General features: G+C 35.2%; 1 protein-coding gene across 1 annotated transcript in view; it reads right to left on the reverse strand.

Annotated features, from left to right (window-relative positions):
* The window catches only part of LOC144242001 (syntaxin-binding protein 5-like), a 258927-nt gene that overhangs the window by 198627 nt on the left and 39093 nt on the right, over nt 1-21207 (reverse strand). The window contains exon 2 of the mRNA XM_077776752.1: nt 1450-1547. Coding sequence (XP_077632878.1) covers nt 1450-1547 — 98 coding nt within the window. The remainder of the gene's footprint in view (nt 1-1449; nt 1548-21207) is intronic.

Consider the following 21207-nt stretch of genomic DNA (forward strand, 5'->3'; position numbering starts at 1 on the left):
TTCTAAGGAATGATACCAAAAGCACAATCTATAAAGAAAAACTGATAAAATGGACTCTGAAAGTCCTGTTAAGAGGGTAAAATGTCAAGTTATAGACTAGAAGAAATAATATATTTGACAAAAGAGTAGTATCTAGAATATATAAGAATACGACAATGAGATATCACTACAAAATTATCAGAATGGCTAAAATAAGGAAAAAAAAAAGAACAAGATGCACTAGTAATGATGTGAAGATACAGAATGTAAAATGTTACAACCCCTCTGGGAAGTAGCTTGGGATCTTTTTATAAAACTAAACACTGAACTACCATAGGGTCCCTTTGACTACACTTCTGGGCATTTATACCAGAGAAATGAAAACTTATATTCACAGAAAAACATGTACATAAATGTTGATAGCTGCTTTAATAGTAATAGCCACAAACCGGAAACCCAGATGTCCTTCAATAAGTGAATAGCCAAACACACTGTGGTACTTCCATACCATGGAACAATTAAAAAAAAACTACTGATATATACAACAACTTTGATGAATCTTCAGGGAAGAAAAAAGCAAATTCCAAAAGGTTTCATACTGTATAATTTCATTTATATAACATTTCAGTGTGGCAAAATTAATAAAATGAAAAACAAATTAGTGATAGTTAGAAATCAGGAATGGGGGTGGGAGAATTGGAAGGAGAGGATGTGGTTATATAAGGAAAATGTGAGGAATCTTGGTGGTAACTGAAACACTCTGTACTTTGAGAGTATTAATGTCAGTGTCCTGGTTGTGGTGTTACACCTTAATTTTGTAGGACATTACTATTGGTGGAAATTGAATGAAGAGTACATGAGGTTTTTCTGTATTATTTCCTGCAATTACAATTAAATCTGTATTTCATGAGAGCAACAACCAAAGTATCAAAATAAGAAATTCAATAAAAAAAATGGAATGACACTAAAGCATACTTTGAGAGGAAATTTATAGCACTACAGACATGTATTAGAAAAGAAGAAAGTTCTCAAATCAATAACTTCAGTTTCCACCTTTAAAAACTAGAAAAAGAGATTGAATTAAACTCAAAGTTAAGCAGAAAAAAATAAAAAGATTAAAGTAGGAATCAGCGAAACTAAATTTAGAACAATATAAGAAAGCTCTGAAACCAAAAATTGGTTCTTGTGAAAATCAATACAACTGATCAAAAAAAAGAGAGAAGAAAATAAAAAAAGAGAGAGAAAACACAAATTACCAATATCAAGAATTAAAGAAAGGGTCTTGATAGTTCTCTCACAGACATTAGAAACATGCCAATAAACTAGACATCGTGGGTTTTCACAATCATTACTCATTTCAAAAGAAATAAACTTTATTTGGTCCTAAAGGTAAATATTCACTTACCTGAATATTTAAGGAAAAATAATTGGTAATAATACAACAAATAATGAACCAAAAGTTAAGGATACATTCGTATAGCACCTGTTCTCGTCCCAATAGCCAAGATTTTCTGAACTGGATCAAAGGCTAATGCTGTGGGTTGATAAGGAAAACCATGCCGAACTGTCTGAAAGAGAGCAGATAGTAAAAATAATCATGAGGAAAACAAAAATTTAAATCACAAGATACCATTATTCAACTACCATAGTGACTAAAATAAGTATTTTTAATTTAAAAAAACCTACTACCATATGTTGGTAGGAATGTAAAATGACAGAAGCACTATCTGTCCTATGACCTATATTTCACTACTGTTTATGTATCCAAGAAAATAAAGAGCATATGGCCACATAATAATTTGTGCAAGTATGCCCCTAATATGTAACAACCTGGAAAAAGTCCTGGTGTCCAACAAGAGAACCAAAAAACTAAAATGTGGTATACAATAAACTACTATTCAACAGTAAAAGATAAAAACTAGTGACAGATGGAAGAAAGTGGATGATTCTCAAAAATGTTATGCTAAATAAAAGCAATACACAAAACAGCGCATATCGTATGATTATATTTAACTAAAATTTGAACAAGCAAAACTAATCTATGGTGAAAAAAAAAAATCAGAGCAGTGATCACTTGAGGTGAACTCACTGGAGGAGGGGTATGAGGGAACCTTATTGAGTAAAGGTAATATTCTGTATTTTGACAGAAGTTTGGATTACACAAGTGTATACATTGGTCAAAACTCATCAAATGGTACAATAAAATTTATGATTTCTCTGTATGTAAACTGAATGTCAAAAAAGAAAAAAGTATTATTAACAAATATTGAACTCTAGTTAATGATAAACACACTGAAGTTTTAAGAGGTAAAGTGTACTGACACCTGCAATTTAATTCAAAAGGCATCCAAAGAAATAATATGGTTAGACAGATAAATAGATATGATAAAGCAAATATAGCAAAATCATAACTGCCAAATCTAAGTGGTAAGAATGTATGGAATGTATGTATACACATATATACATGAATGTTCATAGTATAACTGTTTCAACTCCTCTGTATGTTTGAAAGCTTTCATAGTCACACAATGGGAAAAAAAAAAAGAAGAAATATAAAGAGTTGATAATGTCATAAAGGTGATAAAACTAACATCAGGAGGGGCACCTGGGTGGCTCAGTGGGTTAAGCCTCTGACTTTGACTCAGGTCATGATCTTGCAGTTCATGGGTTCCAAGCCCTGCGTTGGGCTCTGTGCTGACAGCTCAGAGCCTGGAGCCCACTTCAGATTCTGTCTCCCTCTCTCTCTGCCCCTCCCCAACTCATGCTCTGTCTCTCAAAACTGAATAAATATTAAAAAATTAAAAAAAAAAACTAACATCAGGATATCCAATAATATACAGGAATTAATTTCAACATGAAATAGAACTTTTCAAAGAAATAGAGGACCCACATAGGTCAGGAAAAGGCGATTCTAGAAGGCACTTGGGAAGACAGTAGAGTCAAGGAAGACCTTGAGCTCATACCATCCCATGTTTACAGCTAGATATCACCCACATCCAAGTAAATAAACCCTTATGATCTGAAGAAAGTCAGAACAAACTCTACAGCTAAACATAGAGAAGGAGCTGCATCTGAAAGCTTAGCAAGGACAGAAAGGCAGAACGAGGCTGCCTGCAGGAGGGCACTCAGGGCAGAGAAGTGGGCCCTAGCACCAGGGAGCCCAGGGGTGGGGTGGGGTGGGGAGACCCTAATCCTCATACTGTTTGGCTTTTGAAAATCAGAGGGGCTGAATTCCCCTGGAGCCTGGAGCTTTAAACGTCAGCTGACTCAGCACTGGGCTAGCCAGGAGGGCAAATGATAGCTGGGTTGCTGCCCTTAAAAAAAAGAGGCAAAGAGGCAACATAAAAATGGCAATTAACACAACACAGGGGGCAAACAGAAGCCAAATCTGTTTATACTGATTTCAAAATGTGTTAGATGACTTCCCTTAAAATGAAGGAGCTGGCAGTCACCATTTCCTCCCCGCCCCTAGCATAAACACAGAGCCATCTTCAGGAGGAAAGGCTGTATAGACCCTTGCTAACTAATCTGCTAGCAGTGTGCCATGCCCATGAGTTCTCCTGTGGATTCGCCCACTCCAACCCTCCTAGCCTTGGCCCTGGGTTCAGAGCAAATTTTGTTAAAGCTGTCCATGAAAAATTATTAGAATAAAGGAGTTCAGTAAGTTTGCAAAATTAGTTGTACAAAAATAATATTTCTATATACTAACAATGCATTATCCAAAATAAAAGAAAACGATTTAATTTATAATAGCATCCAAATGAATAAAATACTCAAAATAAAATGAAGAGAAGTGCAAAACATACATGCTATAACTACAAAACATTATTGAAAAAAATTAAAGACAAACAAAAGGAAAGCCATACCATATCATGGATTAAGACTTAATATTGGTAAAGTGACAATATTCCCCAAATTCATCTTCAGAGTCAATGCAGTCCCTATCAAAATCCTAGCTGGCATCTTTTGCAAAATTCAGCAAGTTATTCCTAAGATTCCTATGGATATTCAATTATCCAGAATACCAAAATGATCTTGAAGAAGAAAGTTGAAAGACTCACATTTTCTATTTTCAAAACTTACACAAATCTACAGTAATCGAGCATCACAATCCCACACTTTAGCCTCTACTGCGTGTTCATAGCAGCATTATTCATACAATGGAATATTACATATTCATAAAAATGAATGAAGTAAAGATACATGCTACACAGGGATGTACCTTGAAAATGATACTAAATGAAAGAAGCCAGTCATATATTATCTGGTTCCGTTTAATGGAAGGTACAAAAGAATCTGGAGAGTATGTGGTTGATTTCAAAAGAATCAAGGCTATCAATTAGAATGACATAAATGCAGTAAAAATAAATGAAGTGGGAGAAAAATGTAGAACAGAGTCTGGAAAAAACATGTCAAGGGAAAAAAAAATTCTCAATTTTAGGGCCAGGAAGGATTGTTAAAATACTATATGCTCAGATGGTGAAATAAGATTTCAGCAAAGCTGATAAACAAGAAAATGAGGTTTTAAAATACCTAATTTTTCTTTATTTTTTTATTGCAAGACTTTATTTAAATTCAAGTTAGTTAAATATAGTGTAATATCTGTTTCAGTAGTAGAATTTAGTGATTCATAACTTACATATAACACCCAGTGATCATTACAACAAATGAATTTTTCTTACTGTTATTTTGCTTCTCTTCTTTTCTTTTGTTTTACTCCCTATATTAGTCTGTTCAGGCAGCTATAACAAAATAATATACACTGGGTGGCTTAAACAAAATATTTATTTCTCACAGTTCTGGACGCTAGAAGTCAAGATCAAGTTATCAGCCAATTCTGTTCCTTCCTGGCTTGCAGATAGCCACCTTCTCACTGTATCTTCACATGATGGGTGGGAGGGGTCTCTCTATCTCTCTTCCTATTCTTAAAAAAAGTCACTAATATCATCATGAGGGGCTCACGCTTAAGGTCTTGTCTAACCCTAACTAAAACCCATAAGTCCCCTCTCCAAATACCATCATCACACTGGGGATTAGAGTTTCAAAATATGAATTTTAGGGGAACACGATCATTTCATAGCACTGTTTCTTGAAATTATTACGAGGGATGAGGTAAAGTGGCCAACTGTATCAACAGTTCTTGAAACAAAAGATATTTGAAGCAAAGAAAGATATAATAGAGAGAAATGGTTACAAATATGTGGAAAGGTTGGTCATGGTACCATAAGTTGAGAAAGTTGCTACCACCTTTTAGATGAAAGAAATCTGTATTCACTGCTGACAGTGCAAGAGTTACTACCAAAAGCAAAATGACTTTTACTTTCTTTGTATCTTTTAATCCAGCATAAGTGCCTCCCATTGGCAGAATCTAACCAGAACATCTTACCTTTAGCTTAGTTTAAATTTCAATTTCCTAAAAAGTATATGAAAATAAGTGAAAATGAAAATACAGCAATCCAAACTCTATGGGATGCAGGAAAGGCAGTCCTAAGAGGAAAGTACATTGCACTCCAGACCTATTTCAAAAAATTAGAAAAAGCGCAAATACAAAAATCTAACAGTTCACCTAAAGGAACTAGAAGGAGAGCAACAATAGCACCCCAAACACAATAGAAAAAGAGAAATAATAAAAATCAGGACAAAAATAAACAATATAGAATCCAAAAAAACAGTTGAACAGATCGATGAAACCAAGAGTTGGTTTTTTGAAAAAATAAACAAAATAGACAAACCTCTAGCCAGGCTTCTCAAAAAAAAAAAAAAAAAAAGAGCACCCAAATAGACAAAAATCATGAATGAAAACGGACTTATTATAACCAATCCCTCAGAAATACAAGCAATTATCAGGGAATACTATGAAAAATTACATGCCAACAAACTGGACAACATAGAAGAAATGGACAATTTTTAAACACACACACACTACAAAAATTCACATGGGAAGAAACAGAATCTGAACAGACCCATAACTAGTGAAGAAATTGAATCAGTTATCAAAAATCTCCCAACCAATAAGAGCCCTGGGCCAGATGGCTTCCCTGGGGAATTCTACCAGACATTTAAAACAGAATTAATATCCATTCTTCTCAAACTATTCCAAAAAATAGAAATCGAAGGAATACTTCCAGACTCATTTTATGAAGCCAGCATCACTTTGCTTGCCAAGCCAGACAGAGACCCAGAAAAAAAGGAGAACTATAGGCCAATATCCTTGATGAATACGGATGCAAAAATCCTCAACAAGATACTTGCAAATCAAATTCAATAGCACATTAAAAGAATTATCCACCAAGATCAAGTGGGATTCATTCCTGGGTTACAGGGCTGGTTCAGTATTCGCAAATCAATCAATGTGATACATCACATCAATAAAAGAAAAGATAAAAAACATATGATCCTGTCGATAGATGCAGAAAAAGCATTTGACAAAATACAGCATCCCTTCTTAATAAAGACTCTAGAGAAAGTTGGGATAGAAGGAACCTACTTAAACATCATCAAAGCCATCTATGAGAAGCCTTCAGCTAACATCATCCTCAACGGGGAAAAACTGAGAGCCTTCCCCCTGAGATCTGGAACACGACAGGGATGTCCACTCTCACCACTGTTGTTTAACATAGTGCTGGAAGTCCTAGCATCAGCCATCAGACAACAAAAGGAAATCAAAGGCATCAGAATTGGCAAAGAAGAAGTCAAACTTTCACTCTTCGCAGATGACATGATACTCTACATCGAAAACCCGACAGACTCCACCAGAAGCCTACTAGAACTGATTCAAGAATTCAGCCAAGTTGCAGGGTACAAAATCAACGTACAGAAATCAGTTGCATTTTTATACACCAACAATGAAGCAACAGAAAGAGAAATCAAGAAACTGACCCCATTCACAATTGCACAAAAAACCATAAAATACCTAGGAATAAATCTAAACAAAGATATAGGAGATCTGTATGATGAAAACTAGAGAACACTTATGAAGGAAATTGAAGAAGACACAAAAGAAACAAAAAAGGAAAAAAACATCCCATGCTCATGGATTGGAAGAATAAATACAGTTAAAATGCCATTACTACCTACAGCAATCTACACATTCAATGCAATCCTAATCAAAATTGCACCTGCAAAACTAGAACNCAATATCCTTAGTACATACATGAGAACACAGAAGGACCATTGCAGAACTGAGAGCAGTATGAGACAAAGCAAAATTCATGTGGCATGATTGACTAGGCTTAATACTGCTATAATATTTCAGAACAGCCTCAAAGCCACCTGTGACATACAGTCTGTTGTTCCTTAATATCTTTGTTCCCCCTTTTTCTATAAAATAGAAAAAGGTTTTGTTTATTTTCAAAATAAAATTTGAGTTCGGCACGTAGCAATCCAATTCACACTATATTCGAAGTCTCCACAGCAGACTAGATTTGAATCTGAGCAAAGGAATAAGAGCAGAAATGGTATGAAGCCTTAAAAGTAAGGCAAATGCTACTTTTATTTCTCACCTTCCTACTAATTGGAAAATGTACTCAATGGCAGGTTTGGAAATGCCATCTTAGAACATGAGATGGAAGTCATAGGTTAAAGATAGCAGAGTAACAAGATAGAAAGGTCTTTCACAAAAGCAAAGGGGCTTGTTAGGCTCTAGATACCATAAAGCCATTGAATCAGTCCTAGGTTACTTAAACTTGGAAAGATTTCATGAAAGACAAATAAATTTTATATCCTGTAAGCCACAATTATTATGGACTATTATAAGATCCTAACTGGCATCCTAACACCCACCTCAACCATTCCTAAAACAAGTAAATATTTATTAAACCACCAAGTTAATTTTATGAGGAATGTTCCCTAGTATTGATCATTAGTCTGAAAAATGAAAGAAATTAAATGGATTTTGATTCTATACTAAAAGGACTCCAGCTCACTACCATATTGGTGATTCATGCCTGTATGTATCATTGCCATAGACTACTGATAAGCCAAAACTATCATTTCCATAATCTGAGCACAAAACTCCTAAAATAATGTACTAGGTTTCATCTAATAATACAAATGTGACTATCAGAAATTCCCAGGGTCGCCTGAGCGGCTCAGTCGACTGAGCATCCAACTTTGGCTCAGGTCATGACCTGTGGTTCGTGAGTTTGAACCCCACGTTGGGCTCTGTGCTGGCAGTTCAGAGCCTGGAGCCTGCTTCTGATTCTGTCTCTCTCTCTCTCTCTCTGTCCCTTCTCCACTCATTCTCTGTCTCTCTCTCTCAAAAATAAAATAAAAACATGAAAGATTTTAGAAACTCCCAGATACAAGTATCCTATACTTTTGAAAGTTCATGTATGCCACATTACTTTTACAAAAGACCTACATTAGTACATTAGTACTTGTTTTCACCAAGCAAAAGAAATGTGAAGAGAATTTTGCTTTTACGAAAAAAAAAAAACGGCAACAAGTGAAAATAGAGTTGAGTGATTGTTTTGCAGCGAGCCATTATAGAGGCAATACATGCCTCAAGCAGAAAGAGTGGCACCACCACGTACCCACCTTCCCTGGGAACTACACTCAGCATCTTAGCATCAAGCTGCCATAGTTTAAACTATGTCTGTGAGCATCTTTGCTTTACCTCAATTTATTTTGTGAATCTGTTAGCAAGATGTGCCCTAAGATATTAGAAACATCTAGGAGAAGTTATATTTTGGGTCTGGGAATGCTCAAAAACTTTTCCACGTAAATTAATAGTAGTTGTTTCTTTGCTTTATGTCATTTTGGCTTATGAAAGATTTCAAAGGAACGCTCTACCTTCAGATAGTGGAAGAAACTTGCATAGAAAAAAATAACATAGATTACAAAAGATAGAATACTACAATTGTGCAATAAATTTATGTTATATAAAAATTCTAGATAAAAAATTTGCTGTAAAGATTTATGATTATATAATACATGCTTATTTTGATTAAGTTCACATGACTGGTTTGGTCTATAAATGTTACGCTCTGGGGAATAAGTATAGTAAAGTAAATTATTCCTGGTTTTGAATCCAGAAATTGGAAATTAACTGCAGTCTCAGAATTTGTTCAGTAAGTCTAAATAATTTGAGATAAGAAATCTGGTTACGCTGCTGCAAAAATGACTTTCACATGGACACAATATATTTTGGTAAGCAAAAGTCAAGTTACTATATTGTAACTGTGGAGCAACTCCCACCAGTGGTAAAACATCCTCAATTTCAATATTTGGTTTAAGCTTATAAAGTAAATTTGATGTCATCTTGGACCACTGAATGTACTCCTTAATAATTTTCTGCCATGTTGTATAAAGGAAAAGACTGAGTAAGAGGACCATATGACAACATCAAGTGGCATAATGGTAACAAATTTAAAGAAGTTTCTATGAAACCTCAATATAATGTGATAAAAAGGTAGAATTGTTCTAGATGGTAAAGTACCTGTTCCTGGGGATGCCATTAGCAACTGAGGTATTGGCACCAGTTCTCAGTAAAACTTTTAAATTTCTTAAAAGAATGAGAAAACTATCATGTTCAAAGATTTAAATGCAGTTGATATTTTTTTATATAGAGAAATTATATAATTGCAGTTTATGTAATTATCTAAATTATATAGTTTTCAAAGTATGTCCCCCCCAAACAACTTCAAGGTAGCTATTTTTGTTTGTATTTTCTTTCTAAAACCTTTATATGCTTTGTTTTTCATAGTTGCAATAAAACTATATGACATTTTTACATTATATAAATTTTTCCACACTATTCAATATCTTTTTTTCTTTACGAATAGTTTATTGTTAAGTTAGTTTCCATATAACACTCAGTGCTCATCCCCACAAGTGCCCTCCTCCATGCCCTTCACCACCCTCCCCCCACTCCCATCAGTCCTCAGTTTGTTCTCAGCATTCAAGAGTCTCTCATGGTTTGCCTCTCTCCCTCTCCCCCACTATTTCCCCTCTTCTTCTCCCCCACGGTCCTCCGTTAAGTTCTTCCTAATCCTCCTATACATGCAAACATATGATATTTGTCCTTCTCTGCCTGACTTATTTCGCTCAGCGTAACACCCTCAAGTTCTATTAGCCATCTGGATGTCCTCTTTGGAGAAGTTTCTGTTCATATCTTTTGCCCATTTCTTCACTGNATGAATTTTGGCAGTGAGTGTGTGTTTAAGAATTTTTCTATTTCTTCTAAGTTGTCCAGTTTGTTGGGATGTAATTTTTCATAGTAATCCCTAATAATTGCTCGTATTTCTGAGGTGTTGGTTATAATCAGTCCGTTTTCATTCATGATTTTCTCTATTTGAGTGCTCTCTCTTTTCTTTTTGAGAAGCCTGGCTAGAGGTTTGTCTACTTTGTTTATTTTTTCAAAAAACCAATTCTGGGTTTTATTGATGTGTTCAACTGTTTCTTTGGTTTCTATATTATTTATTTCTGCCCTGATTTTTATTATTTCTCTTCTTCTACTGGGTTTGGGGTGCTCTTGTTGCTCTCCCTCTAGTTGCTTTAGGTGCGCTGTTAGATTTTGCACTTGCGATTTTTCTAATTTCTTGAAATAGGCCTGGAGTGCAATGTACTTTCCTCTTAGAACTGCTTTTGCTGCATCCCATAGTGTTTGGATTGTTGTATCTCATTTTCATTTGTTTCCATATATTTTTTAAATTTCTTCTCTAATTGCCTGATTGGCCCATTCGTTCTTTAGTAGAGTATTCTTTAGCCTCCATGTTTTTGGGGGTTTTCCAGACTTCTTCCTGTGATTGATTTCGAGTTTTATAGCATTGTGATCTGAAAGTGTGCATGGTATGATCTCAATTCTTTTATATTAATGAGGGCTGCTTTATGTCCCAGTATGTGATCTATCTTGGAGAATGTGCCATGCACACTTGAGAAGAATGTGAATTCCATAGCCTCAGGATGTAGAGTTCTAAATATATCTGTCAAATCCATCTGGTCCAATGTGTCATTTAAATCCATTCCGTCTTTGTTGATTTTCTTTCTATTCATCTGTCCATTGCTGTAAGTGGAGTACAAAAGTCCCCTGCTATTAGCACGTTCTTATTGATAAGACTGTTTCTGTTTGTGACTAATTGTTTATGTATTTAGGTGTTCCCATATTTGGTGCATAGACATTTATAATTGTTAGCTCTTCCTGATGGATAGACCTTGTAATTATTATATAATGCCCTTCTTCATCCCTTGTTACTGTCTTTACTTAAAAGTCTAGCTTGTCTGATATAAGTATAGCCACTCCAGCTTTTTTTTTTACTTCCTCTTGCATGATAGATATTTATCCATCCCCTTACTTTCAATCTGAGTGTGTCCTCCTGTCTAAAATGAGTTTCTTGTAGACAAAAAATAGATGGATTTTGTTTTTTATCCATTCTGCTACTCTATGTCTTTTGATTGGGGCATTTAGTCCATTTACATTCAGTGTTGTTACTGAAATATATGGGTTTAGAGTCATTGTGTCATTTGTGGGATTCATGCTTGTGGTGTGTGTCTAGCATCTTGCATTCCTTGCAACATTTCCCTCAGGGTGTCCCCCTCAGGATTTCTTGTAGAGCTGGTTTAGTGGTGACAAATTCTTTCAATTTTTGTTTATTTGGAAAAGCTTTTATCTATCCTTCTATTCTGAATGACAGGATTGCTGGATAGAGGATTCTTGGCTGCATATTTTTTCTGCGCATAACATTGAAGATCTCCTGCCATTCCTTTCTGACCTGCCAAGTTTCAGTAGATAGGTCTGTCACCACTCTGATAGGTTTCCCTTTATATGTTAGGGCCCTTTTCTCCCTAGCTGCTTTCAGAATTCTTTCTTTGTCCTTATATTTTGCCAGTTTCACTATGATATGTCATGCAGAAGGTCAATTCAAATTACGTCTGAGGGGAGTTCTCTGTGCCTCTTGAATTTCAACGTCTACTTCCCTCCCCAGGTTGGGGAAGTTCTCTGCTATAATTTGTTCCAGGACTCCTTCAGCACCTTTCCCTCTCTCTTCCTCTTCTGGGATTCCTATGATATGGATATTGTTCCGTTTGATTGTATCGCTGAGCTCTCGAACTCTTCTTTCATGTTCCTGGATCAGTTTTTCTCTTTTTTTCTCAGTTTCTTCTTTTTCTATAATTGTGTCTTCTAAATCACTTATTCTCCTTTCTGCCTCTTCAATCCGTGCATTGGATGCCTCCAGTTTATTATGTATCTCATTTATCGCATTTTTAAATTCAGCATAACTATTTTTAAGCTTCATGGTGTTTGTAGCCATAGTTTCTTTGATGTCCCCTATTCTTTTTTCAAGCCCAGCTAGTAATTTTATGATTTGTTCTAAATTCTTGTTCAGTTATATTGCTTATATCTGTTTTGAGCAGTTCTTTAGCTGTCAATTTTTCCTGGAATTTCTTTGGAGGAGCGCTCTTTAGTTTCATCATTTTGGTTAGCTTTCTATCTCTTGTTAGTTTTAAAAGCTTGTTATGCTCTCTGCACCTCTGAGCACTGCTGCACCAAAGAAGGCTCTTTGACTGTCCAGGGCCTATCCATTCAGAAAGTGTTCTTTGAATGGTATCTCTTGCTATCTCTGTTGAGACCTTGGTTATTTTATTTTCTTACTTGTAGTGGTATTTGGGACTCTCCACCATGTGTACTTTGGCTTGTTTCTTGAGGTAGCCCTGGAGAAGAAAACAGACAGGCAAACACACAGGGAACAAAGGCACACAAACGCACAGACAAATCCTAAAAACACACAAACTGAAAGGGAAAATGAAAAAGTAAAGAGAAAAGAGGGAGGAGGAAAGGCGAGTAATAAAAAATAAAAATACATAAAAAAGAAAGAAAGAAGAAAAGGAAAAAAGAAGAAACACACTAGACAAAGAACAGTTTAAAGCATATAACCATATTTCCCAGCTACAAATAAATAGCTGGGTGTATGCAGTGCTGGTTGAAGAGCATTAAGAAAGAGAGAAATGACAGGGCTGGGATGAGGCGAAATTGGAAATGAAATGAGCAGGCAGAAGGAATAAGAAGCTGTTTTCAAAGAGCAAGAGTGGAATATGGTTGAAAAGGCAAAAGAAATGATGATGGTGTTATCCAGAGAAACTATATAGTCTGATATTCCAGAGAGAAAGAGATGGAAAGGTAGGTAGGTGTAGAATTTACGTCTAGAGAATGGATTAAATGTGACTNAAGACAAGACAAGGAGAAGGAGGGCAGCTCTCTAGCAGGGGTGGGTGTGGTTTGATTCAATGTGTTCCGAGGAAGTCCTGCCTTGGAGGTTGTGGGGAGAAGAGTGGAGGCACTCCAGTCCCTTCTTGAACCAAGTGCTGCAACTCACTTTTTTGGGTGTGTAAACTCCCTGTGCTGGGGGCGCAGCCAAGGTGAGCCATGCTCTATATCCCAGGCCAGGCTTCATTTCCAGATCTCAGTCCACGCGCCCCAATGAAATTGCCGGAAACACAAACTCGCAGGCGATCCCCTCAGAGCAGTCCCAAGCCTCTTGCCTTCCTCCTGGGGTTTGAGCTAGAAGCCACTGCTCCCATTTCCTCCAGGTCGGTTGGCGAGTGAGGAGCAGTTTCCTCCGGGGGTCGCCTGGGACAAGTGTGTCCCGCCTAGGGTCAGCTGGAGAGCAGGAAACTGGGTCCCTCCATGTCTCGTCACCCGAAACACAAACTCACGGGCAAATCTCCCAGTTTTAAGCCCTTTGTCTCCCCTCTAGGGATCCAGCAGATCCAGAAGCACAAAGGTGCGGCCGCCACATGTCCCCTCCAGGTTGAGCTGGCGCTCAGGGAGCAATTTCCCCGGGGGTCGCCTGGGACAAGTACGTCCCGCCTAGGGTCAGCTGGGGAACCAGAGACCTGGGTCCCTGTGTGTCCCGAGCGGAGGTTTTTCTGTTCCCCAGCGACAGGGACAGTGTCTTGAGCAGTTTCGGCCTCTCTCTTTCCCCTCTAAACCTCCTGCAGAGGGGAATCGCCCCCATCCCTCTGTGTCTCTGGTCCCGGCCCGATTTTATCTTCCCCTGTTTGCACTCACACTAGAAGGTTTTCTCAGTGGACTCTGTCTCCTTTTCCTCCCAAACTCCTGGACTCTGTAAGGGTTCCTAAGGCTTCAGGCCTTCTCCGTGTGAGATATGGGAGCGAGTGCAATGTACGGAGTTCCCTACTTCTCCACCATCTTGCCACCTCCTCCCTTAAATGCAGTTGATATTAAAATTAAACAAGAATAAGGCATTAATAACCTCAATTTTATAAGATATTTGGAAGTTGACATAATAGAAATGGAATGTTTTCTGAAATTTTATATCCTTTTTACTTTTCTTATTTTAATTTTATTTTTATCACACTCAGTCATGCACACAGTTTAACAAACTTGACAAATCTAAAGGATTTCTAAAAATTAGAAATAATTTGTCCCCTTACCCCTCGTAATTCCTACTTCCCAGAGGAAATCACTTGTCAATATTTCTGCTATTTATTTTGTATTTTCCTCATGTGTCTCAAAATAATATTTTTATATTGCTACTTACTGACTTTTCCAGAAAAAAAATTCTTTTTCACCCACCCCCTCATGACACATGCAGGATCTTTGCCATACCCCCAACCTACCGAAAAATCAAAACCATCAGTGTTAATGCCCTATTGATATTAATCTCTTATTTTGCCTCACAAATGTTTTTGTTCTCTGAGGTTACCTTCTTTTTTAAGTTTCATTTTTTTAATTTTTATGTGCTGGTCACTAATTCATCCTCAAACCCTTTCCCCAATTGCCCAAATCATCTTTAAATATGTTGAACACATCAGGTATACATACCTGAGGAAGGAGAGTGAGGGAGGAAGGCAGGGAAAGTGAGTGACAGAGAGGGAAAGACGGAAAAGAAAAGGAGGGACTATATATATAAAATTCAAACAATTCCAAGTCATAAAAAATGAAATCAGTGTTGTCAGGATACAGAAAGAAGGAAGAGATGCTATGAAGAACCATGAGCGATGAAAATATTCTCTATTTTAACTGTGATAGTGATTTCACAGGAAACTCATCATATAGCACAATATATATAATTTCAGATTGTTTTATGCAATTTAAAGTAAATACTTTATTCTAGAAATTCTAGAAATGTAAGTACAGATGCTGAGATATATACATCTATCATATATATGATAGATATATGTGACTCATATATATGTACATATACATATATACTCAGTATAGATGCTGAGATATATCTGTACCTGTATATATCATATATGTGTATATATATATACACACACACTCAGTATAGATGCTGAGATATATATATTTCTAGAATAAACTTTATTTTTGTCATGGCTTATCCCTGTCTGGATATTTTACTGGATTTAAACTACTAGTATTTTATTTAGTATTCTGTACCTACATTCATAAGTATTTACTTTATATGTATCTCATATATATATGATAGATATATTTATACCTCATATTCCATTTGTTACTAATATATTTCATCTTTTGCCTTTCCTTAACTTAGATTTTAAGCTTTCCAGGGCTCAGTTTTGGAACTAGAGGCATTTCTAACTGATCACAAAATAAACTTTGACAACACACAGATACAGAAAGCAAATAATATTCTTCAGCATATAAATGTCTTTGCAAATGTTATTTCTAAAAGGAATCTGTATTTTACAGATTGTCCTATCTCTTGCAAATGTAATCTTGAATTTCTAAGGAGTATGTAATTCTGATTGGTTGTTTTACTTGATAATGTATTGCCCTGATATGGTATTTAAGTTGACATAGCATTTTCAGAAAAATATAAATACATGTGAGTTTTCTTTATAGAGCCCGAAGAGGATCATTGGTATGTTTTCTTTTCTCTCATATGCATGGAAGAGAAAATAAAATTTTAGAGTATGTCTCTGTTGGATTTAGACAGAGTAGACTGCCTAATCTCATTTAAGTTAACACAAAGACAGCTCAGTATGAAAATATGTATTGACATTCATTAATTCAACAAATTAAAAGATAAAACCTCGTGATTACATCAATAAGTTCTAGAAAGGCATTTGAGAAAATTTGGCAATCAATCCAAGTAAACATTTTATGTGAAACAGGATTAGAGGAAAATTGCTTAAAGATGATAAATATTAACAATAATGAAAATAATAAACATGATACTAAATAGCAAAAAGTTATAGTCATTCCTATTAAAATCAAGAAGACACGTATGTCAATTTTGTCCATTATTATTCAACTTTGTTTCATAGACTTAAGCTAATTCAGTAACACAAGGAACTGAAATAATGCATATAAATACAGGAAATTTAAGGGGAAAAGGTTACAAAAATATTTTAGAAAGAAACAAAGTGGTAAGTTGTCTAGACAGAAGGTAAATAAACAATAATCAGTAACTTCTATTAGTAATGACCAATTATCAGTAAAATTAGGGGGAAATCACTTTTTATATTTTTGGTTGTTAATTTGAAGTTTGTCATGTATGTTAAAAACCTAAAAACAAATGTTTTATTCAATAGCCTTGGTTAGTATCTCTCCTAATATATAAAATGGTTAGGGAGACAAAATATTTTTCACTAGACTGAATTTAATCTGATTAATAGCAGGATTATATTCATATATAGCAAGGTTTATTCAATACCACAGAAGTTAGAGCACAACTGTTAGAATTCCACTAGATATACAGAGCTGATGTAATTAGTTTATGTTGTAGCTATGACAACAAAATCCCATTAGAATTTAGTATTCAAGAAGCAATAATTTGTTTATACAGAAAGTTTTTATCATTGTTCTGATTCCAGCAACTAAAAGTATCTCTTTTCAAAGTATCTACAAAAACCTAATAGTGGAAAACCATACAAAGTGATAAACAAATGTCTGAATTATTAGCATTTTTCAAAAATAAAATATTCATCTACTTATCTCTCAACTCCCAGGTCAATGCCTTATCCCTACATAAAATACTTGCTAAAATACTAAGCCAACACCACAGTTTAATGCTTCTTAAAAATTACTGAAGAAAGGTTTTTTACTCTTTGGCTTCCCCAAGTAAGTTCTAAGCTCCTTCAGGAACAGGAACTCTGCCTTTAATTTGTCCCCTTCACTTAGCTACTTCAGTGCTATGATTATTTAGGGTTGTTTTTAAGTTAATCAATGTGATTTATGCATATAAGGAGTTTTCCTTCAAAACCAATTTTCTTATATTTTTAAAGAGCAATGAATGTTACCAAATCTTTTGTACATAATGAAATAGAATGTTTATCTAGAATACTGAACTCTGTCTCAACTTTCATTGTAATAAAAGCACGTTTAAAAATTTTTTTTAATTCAAAAGCTATCATTCTCACCCTTTTCCCTCTGAGCACCTTAGTGATTACTGTAACTATATGCAATTGAATTATATAATGCTAAGGCATTAGAACAGAACAAATATCCACATTTGGATAATATTTTTAATACAGACAGTTATTTAATTAAAGTTATGTTATAGGTACCAAGGGATCACTAAATCTAATGTAAAAGTATATTATTCTTTACCACCTAATTGTGTTTCTCCCTACTATATTATATAACCACTTGAATTCAGATATTCTGTTGTTTCAAGCTTAAGAGCCTTATAGGCATTCAAAAAAACTACTGACTTCTATTGCAACTGTTTAACACATACAGCAACTTTGATTCTATAGTCTGTTAATCTTATCAATGCATGTTGATAGTTGAGATAATGCCTGTAAATATGCTTTATACATTGAGCTTAACTATAAACAGTTTATAAGTTTGTGGTTCTTAAACTTCACAGAAAAGTGTCCTTTCCAAATATGACAAAATCAAGTTCAAATTAAATGCATTTACTTTCTCTAATATTATCTCTTTAGTCTCATACTATTACCTTCTCTCATACTGTCATGTAGGTATATTAAAACATACCTTCAAAAAAACACACCACATGATATATGAACAGCTCCAAGTCTCACGACTGAAGAGTATAGAGATATATACACAAATATGTACTGACAAAAGTAATATGAATACTAGCACAATAATAACATGAACTAACCATGGGTATACCCCAAAGGGTATCCAATTCTATCATCTTTATTATTCAGTAAGGACACGGGACTAAATGATAGAATAGCCTTTAATGTGGCCAGATTGTTCCCTTCAGAGTACTTCAATCTTTTTTTTTCCTTTCCATCCCTAGGACTCAATTTTATCTTCTTAGGTGATTTTATCATCTGGCTTATACATTTTCTCTCTACTTACTCAGAACCCTATTAACAGCCTTATGCCTTTAATATCCTTGCTTCAATCTAACATACACCTTGAATACATCATTCTTCCTTCAATTTCAACTCATCTGACCACCACCAATTAATAAAATCAGCCTCAAATGAACACAACCTTACATCATACACTTCTAGACCTCTTTGAGAACTCTGATTGGCCATTTTCTTTGTTTACTCAAAGTATCTTTCCTTGTTATCACATCCGTTCCATCTTTCTTACCATCTCAGTACTTATACTTAAACCTGTCTACCTATCTGAAACATTTGTTTTCTTTCTGGATACACTAGCCTCTATTCCTAATTTATTTAACATCTCAATACATTGCAACTTAATTTTCTATCATGCTTGAAAGAAATAAGTGCTTCTTTTATTGCATCTATTTTATATATCTATACATATATCAAATTTCTGTGAATATAAAGCTCCTTTCTCATTGATATATTATAAATATTAAAATTAGTAGTCACAGAAAAATAATTTGTCCATAGAGCAAAATAAAAATCACCTTTTTAAAAGATTTTAATTAATCTTTACACCCAACATGGGGCTCAAACTTACAACCCTAAGATCAAAGGTCACACACACCACTGATTGAGCCAGCGGCACTCCAAAATAAAAATCACTTTTAAAAGAAAATAAAAATCTTGTAAAGCAAAATTATAGCAGGATGACATAGAATAATATTTAGTGTTATGTTCCTTGATTCAAAAGGACTAATTACCTAACTAGTTATAGTGATGATTCAGTGTTTATTTAGTTTGATTCCCTTGTGAACTACATACTTGCATGTCAAAAAGTCCACTGGGATACCTGATATGATTGTTATTTCCATAAGTATAAATACCCCTTAAGTATTTGAGGGCTACCTCTCTTCTTCAGATGCCATCTTCTTAAATCTCCAGTAATAGGGAGAATGGACATTTTGAGTCTCCATTACACATAAAATAAGTTCTAAATTTATAATCTACTTGCAGAAACAGCATTTTGCAATGTCTTTCTTTCCTCAGCTTATTTACTGTTAGTTGCAAAGAACTTGAAAATGACAGTTTTTCTCTTGCCACATTCGAAATAAAAAATGAAGACTATATATACACAATCATTGTCTCCAAGGCTGCTGTCACCACCATTTGTTTACTATGTACAAGGTACAATGAAAAACACATTACATGGATTATTTCATTTAATATTCATTTATTTCTATAGCCCCATGAGATAGGTGGTGTCATTACAGATGAAGTTGAGCCTTAGTAAATTTAATCAACTTGTGTAAGGTCACCAAACTAGTGAATACACAGTTTGATTGATAGCTTTGGAAATGAGAGCTATGTAACCTTTCAGTACTCTAATCTTCTCTCAAGATGAAAGAATATAACCTCCTGATTTGCATGATATAAATTTTTAAAATATAATTTATTGTCAAGTTGGCTAGAATACAGTATGTACAGTATGCTCTTGGTTTTGGGGGTAGATTCCTATGATTCATCACTTACATCCGACATCCAGTGCTCATCCCAACAGTGCCCTTCTCAATGCCCATCACCCATTTTCCCCTCTCCACCACCCCCATCAACCCTCAGTTTTTTCTCTGTACTTAAGAGTTTCTTATGGTTTGCCTCCCTCCCTCTCTGTTTATAACTATTTTTCCCCTTCCCTTTCCCCATGGTCTTCTGTTAAGTTTCTCAGGTTCCACATATGAGTGAAAACATATGATATCTGTCTTTCTCTGAATGACTTATTTCACTTAGCATAATTCTGTCCAGTTCCATCCACATTGCTGCAAATGGCATGATTTCATTCTTTCTCATTGCCAACTAGTATTCCATTGTATATACCACATCTTCTTTATCCATTTATCAGTTGATAGACATTTAGACTCTAGGAATAAACCTAACCAAAGATGTAAAAGATCTATATGCTGAAAACTATAGAAAACTTGTAAAGGAAATTGAAGAAGACACAAAGAAATGGGAAAACATTCCATGCTCATGGATTGGAAGAATAAATATAGTTAAAATGTCAATACTACCCAAAGCAATCTAAACATTCAATGCAATCCCAATCAAAATTATACCAGCACTCTTCTCAAAGCTAGAACAATCTTAAAATTTGTATGGAAAAACAAAAGACTCCAAATAGCCAAAGTAATGTTGAAAAAGAAACCCAAAGCAGGCATCACAATCCCAGACTTTAGCCTCTACTGCATGATATGAATTTAAAACCAGAGCCAGATAGGAATAATGTTCAAAGGATTCTAAGAAATAATAGAGCTTCAAATTAGGGTAGAATCAAGATCAGCCACTGAATTAGAGCAATCACAAAGACAATAACCAATAACCAAATACTTCTTCTAATGTCACTAAGTGGTATCAGTAAGATCAAGTGATCCTTATGCCTCATGCTTCAATCAACAGAACAGTAAGATTGTATCAAAGAAGGAGAAGCAGTGGTTACTTCTATCTGAGTCACAGAGTGGAAAAAATGGAAAAAAGGGCATTAGAGACCAGTGAAATACTTTTCTACCTCCTACTCCCCAGGGCCTTTCTGGAAAGTTAGGCTAAGAAAAAACTGATCCACACAAGGCTTTACAGTTCTTTTGGCTTTATAACTCAAGGTACTTATAAAAATCAAAAGCATTAGTTTATTAATTTTCCTGGAATGTGCAAAAACAGTTCATTTTGCAAATATAGGGCAAGAAAAAAATGAGACCATGGATTACAGCAAAAGTATAGTGGGTCAGGATACAGTAAAAATGGACACAAAAACTCAGAAATTTATGATTAAGAATGGGAAAAGAGCCTGGGTGGCTCAGTAGGTTAAACATCCGACTCCTAATTTTAGCTCAGGTCATGATCTTACGGTTCATGGGATTGAGCCTTCCATGGGGCTCTGGGCTGACAGTGAAGAGCCTGCTTGGGATTCCCTTTCCCTTTCTCTCCCCCTCCCCAAATCACCTACACATGCATTTTCCTCCCTCCCTT

The sequence above is a fragment of the Crocuta crocuta genome, unplaced genomic scaffold (assembly GCF_008692635.1).
Source record: "Crocuta crocuta isolate KB4526 unplaced genomic scaffold, BGI_CrCroc_1.0 scaffold87, whole genome shotgun sequence".
Lineage (NCBI taxonomy): Eukaryota > Metazoa > Chordata > Mammalia > Carnivora > Hyaenidae > Crocuta > Crocuta crocuta.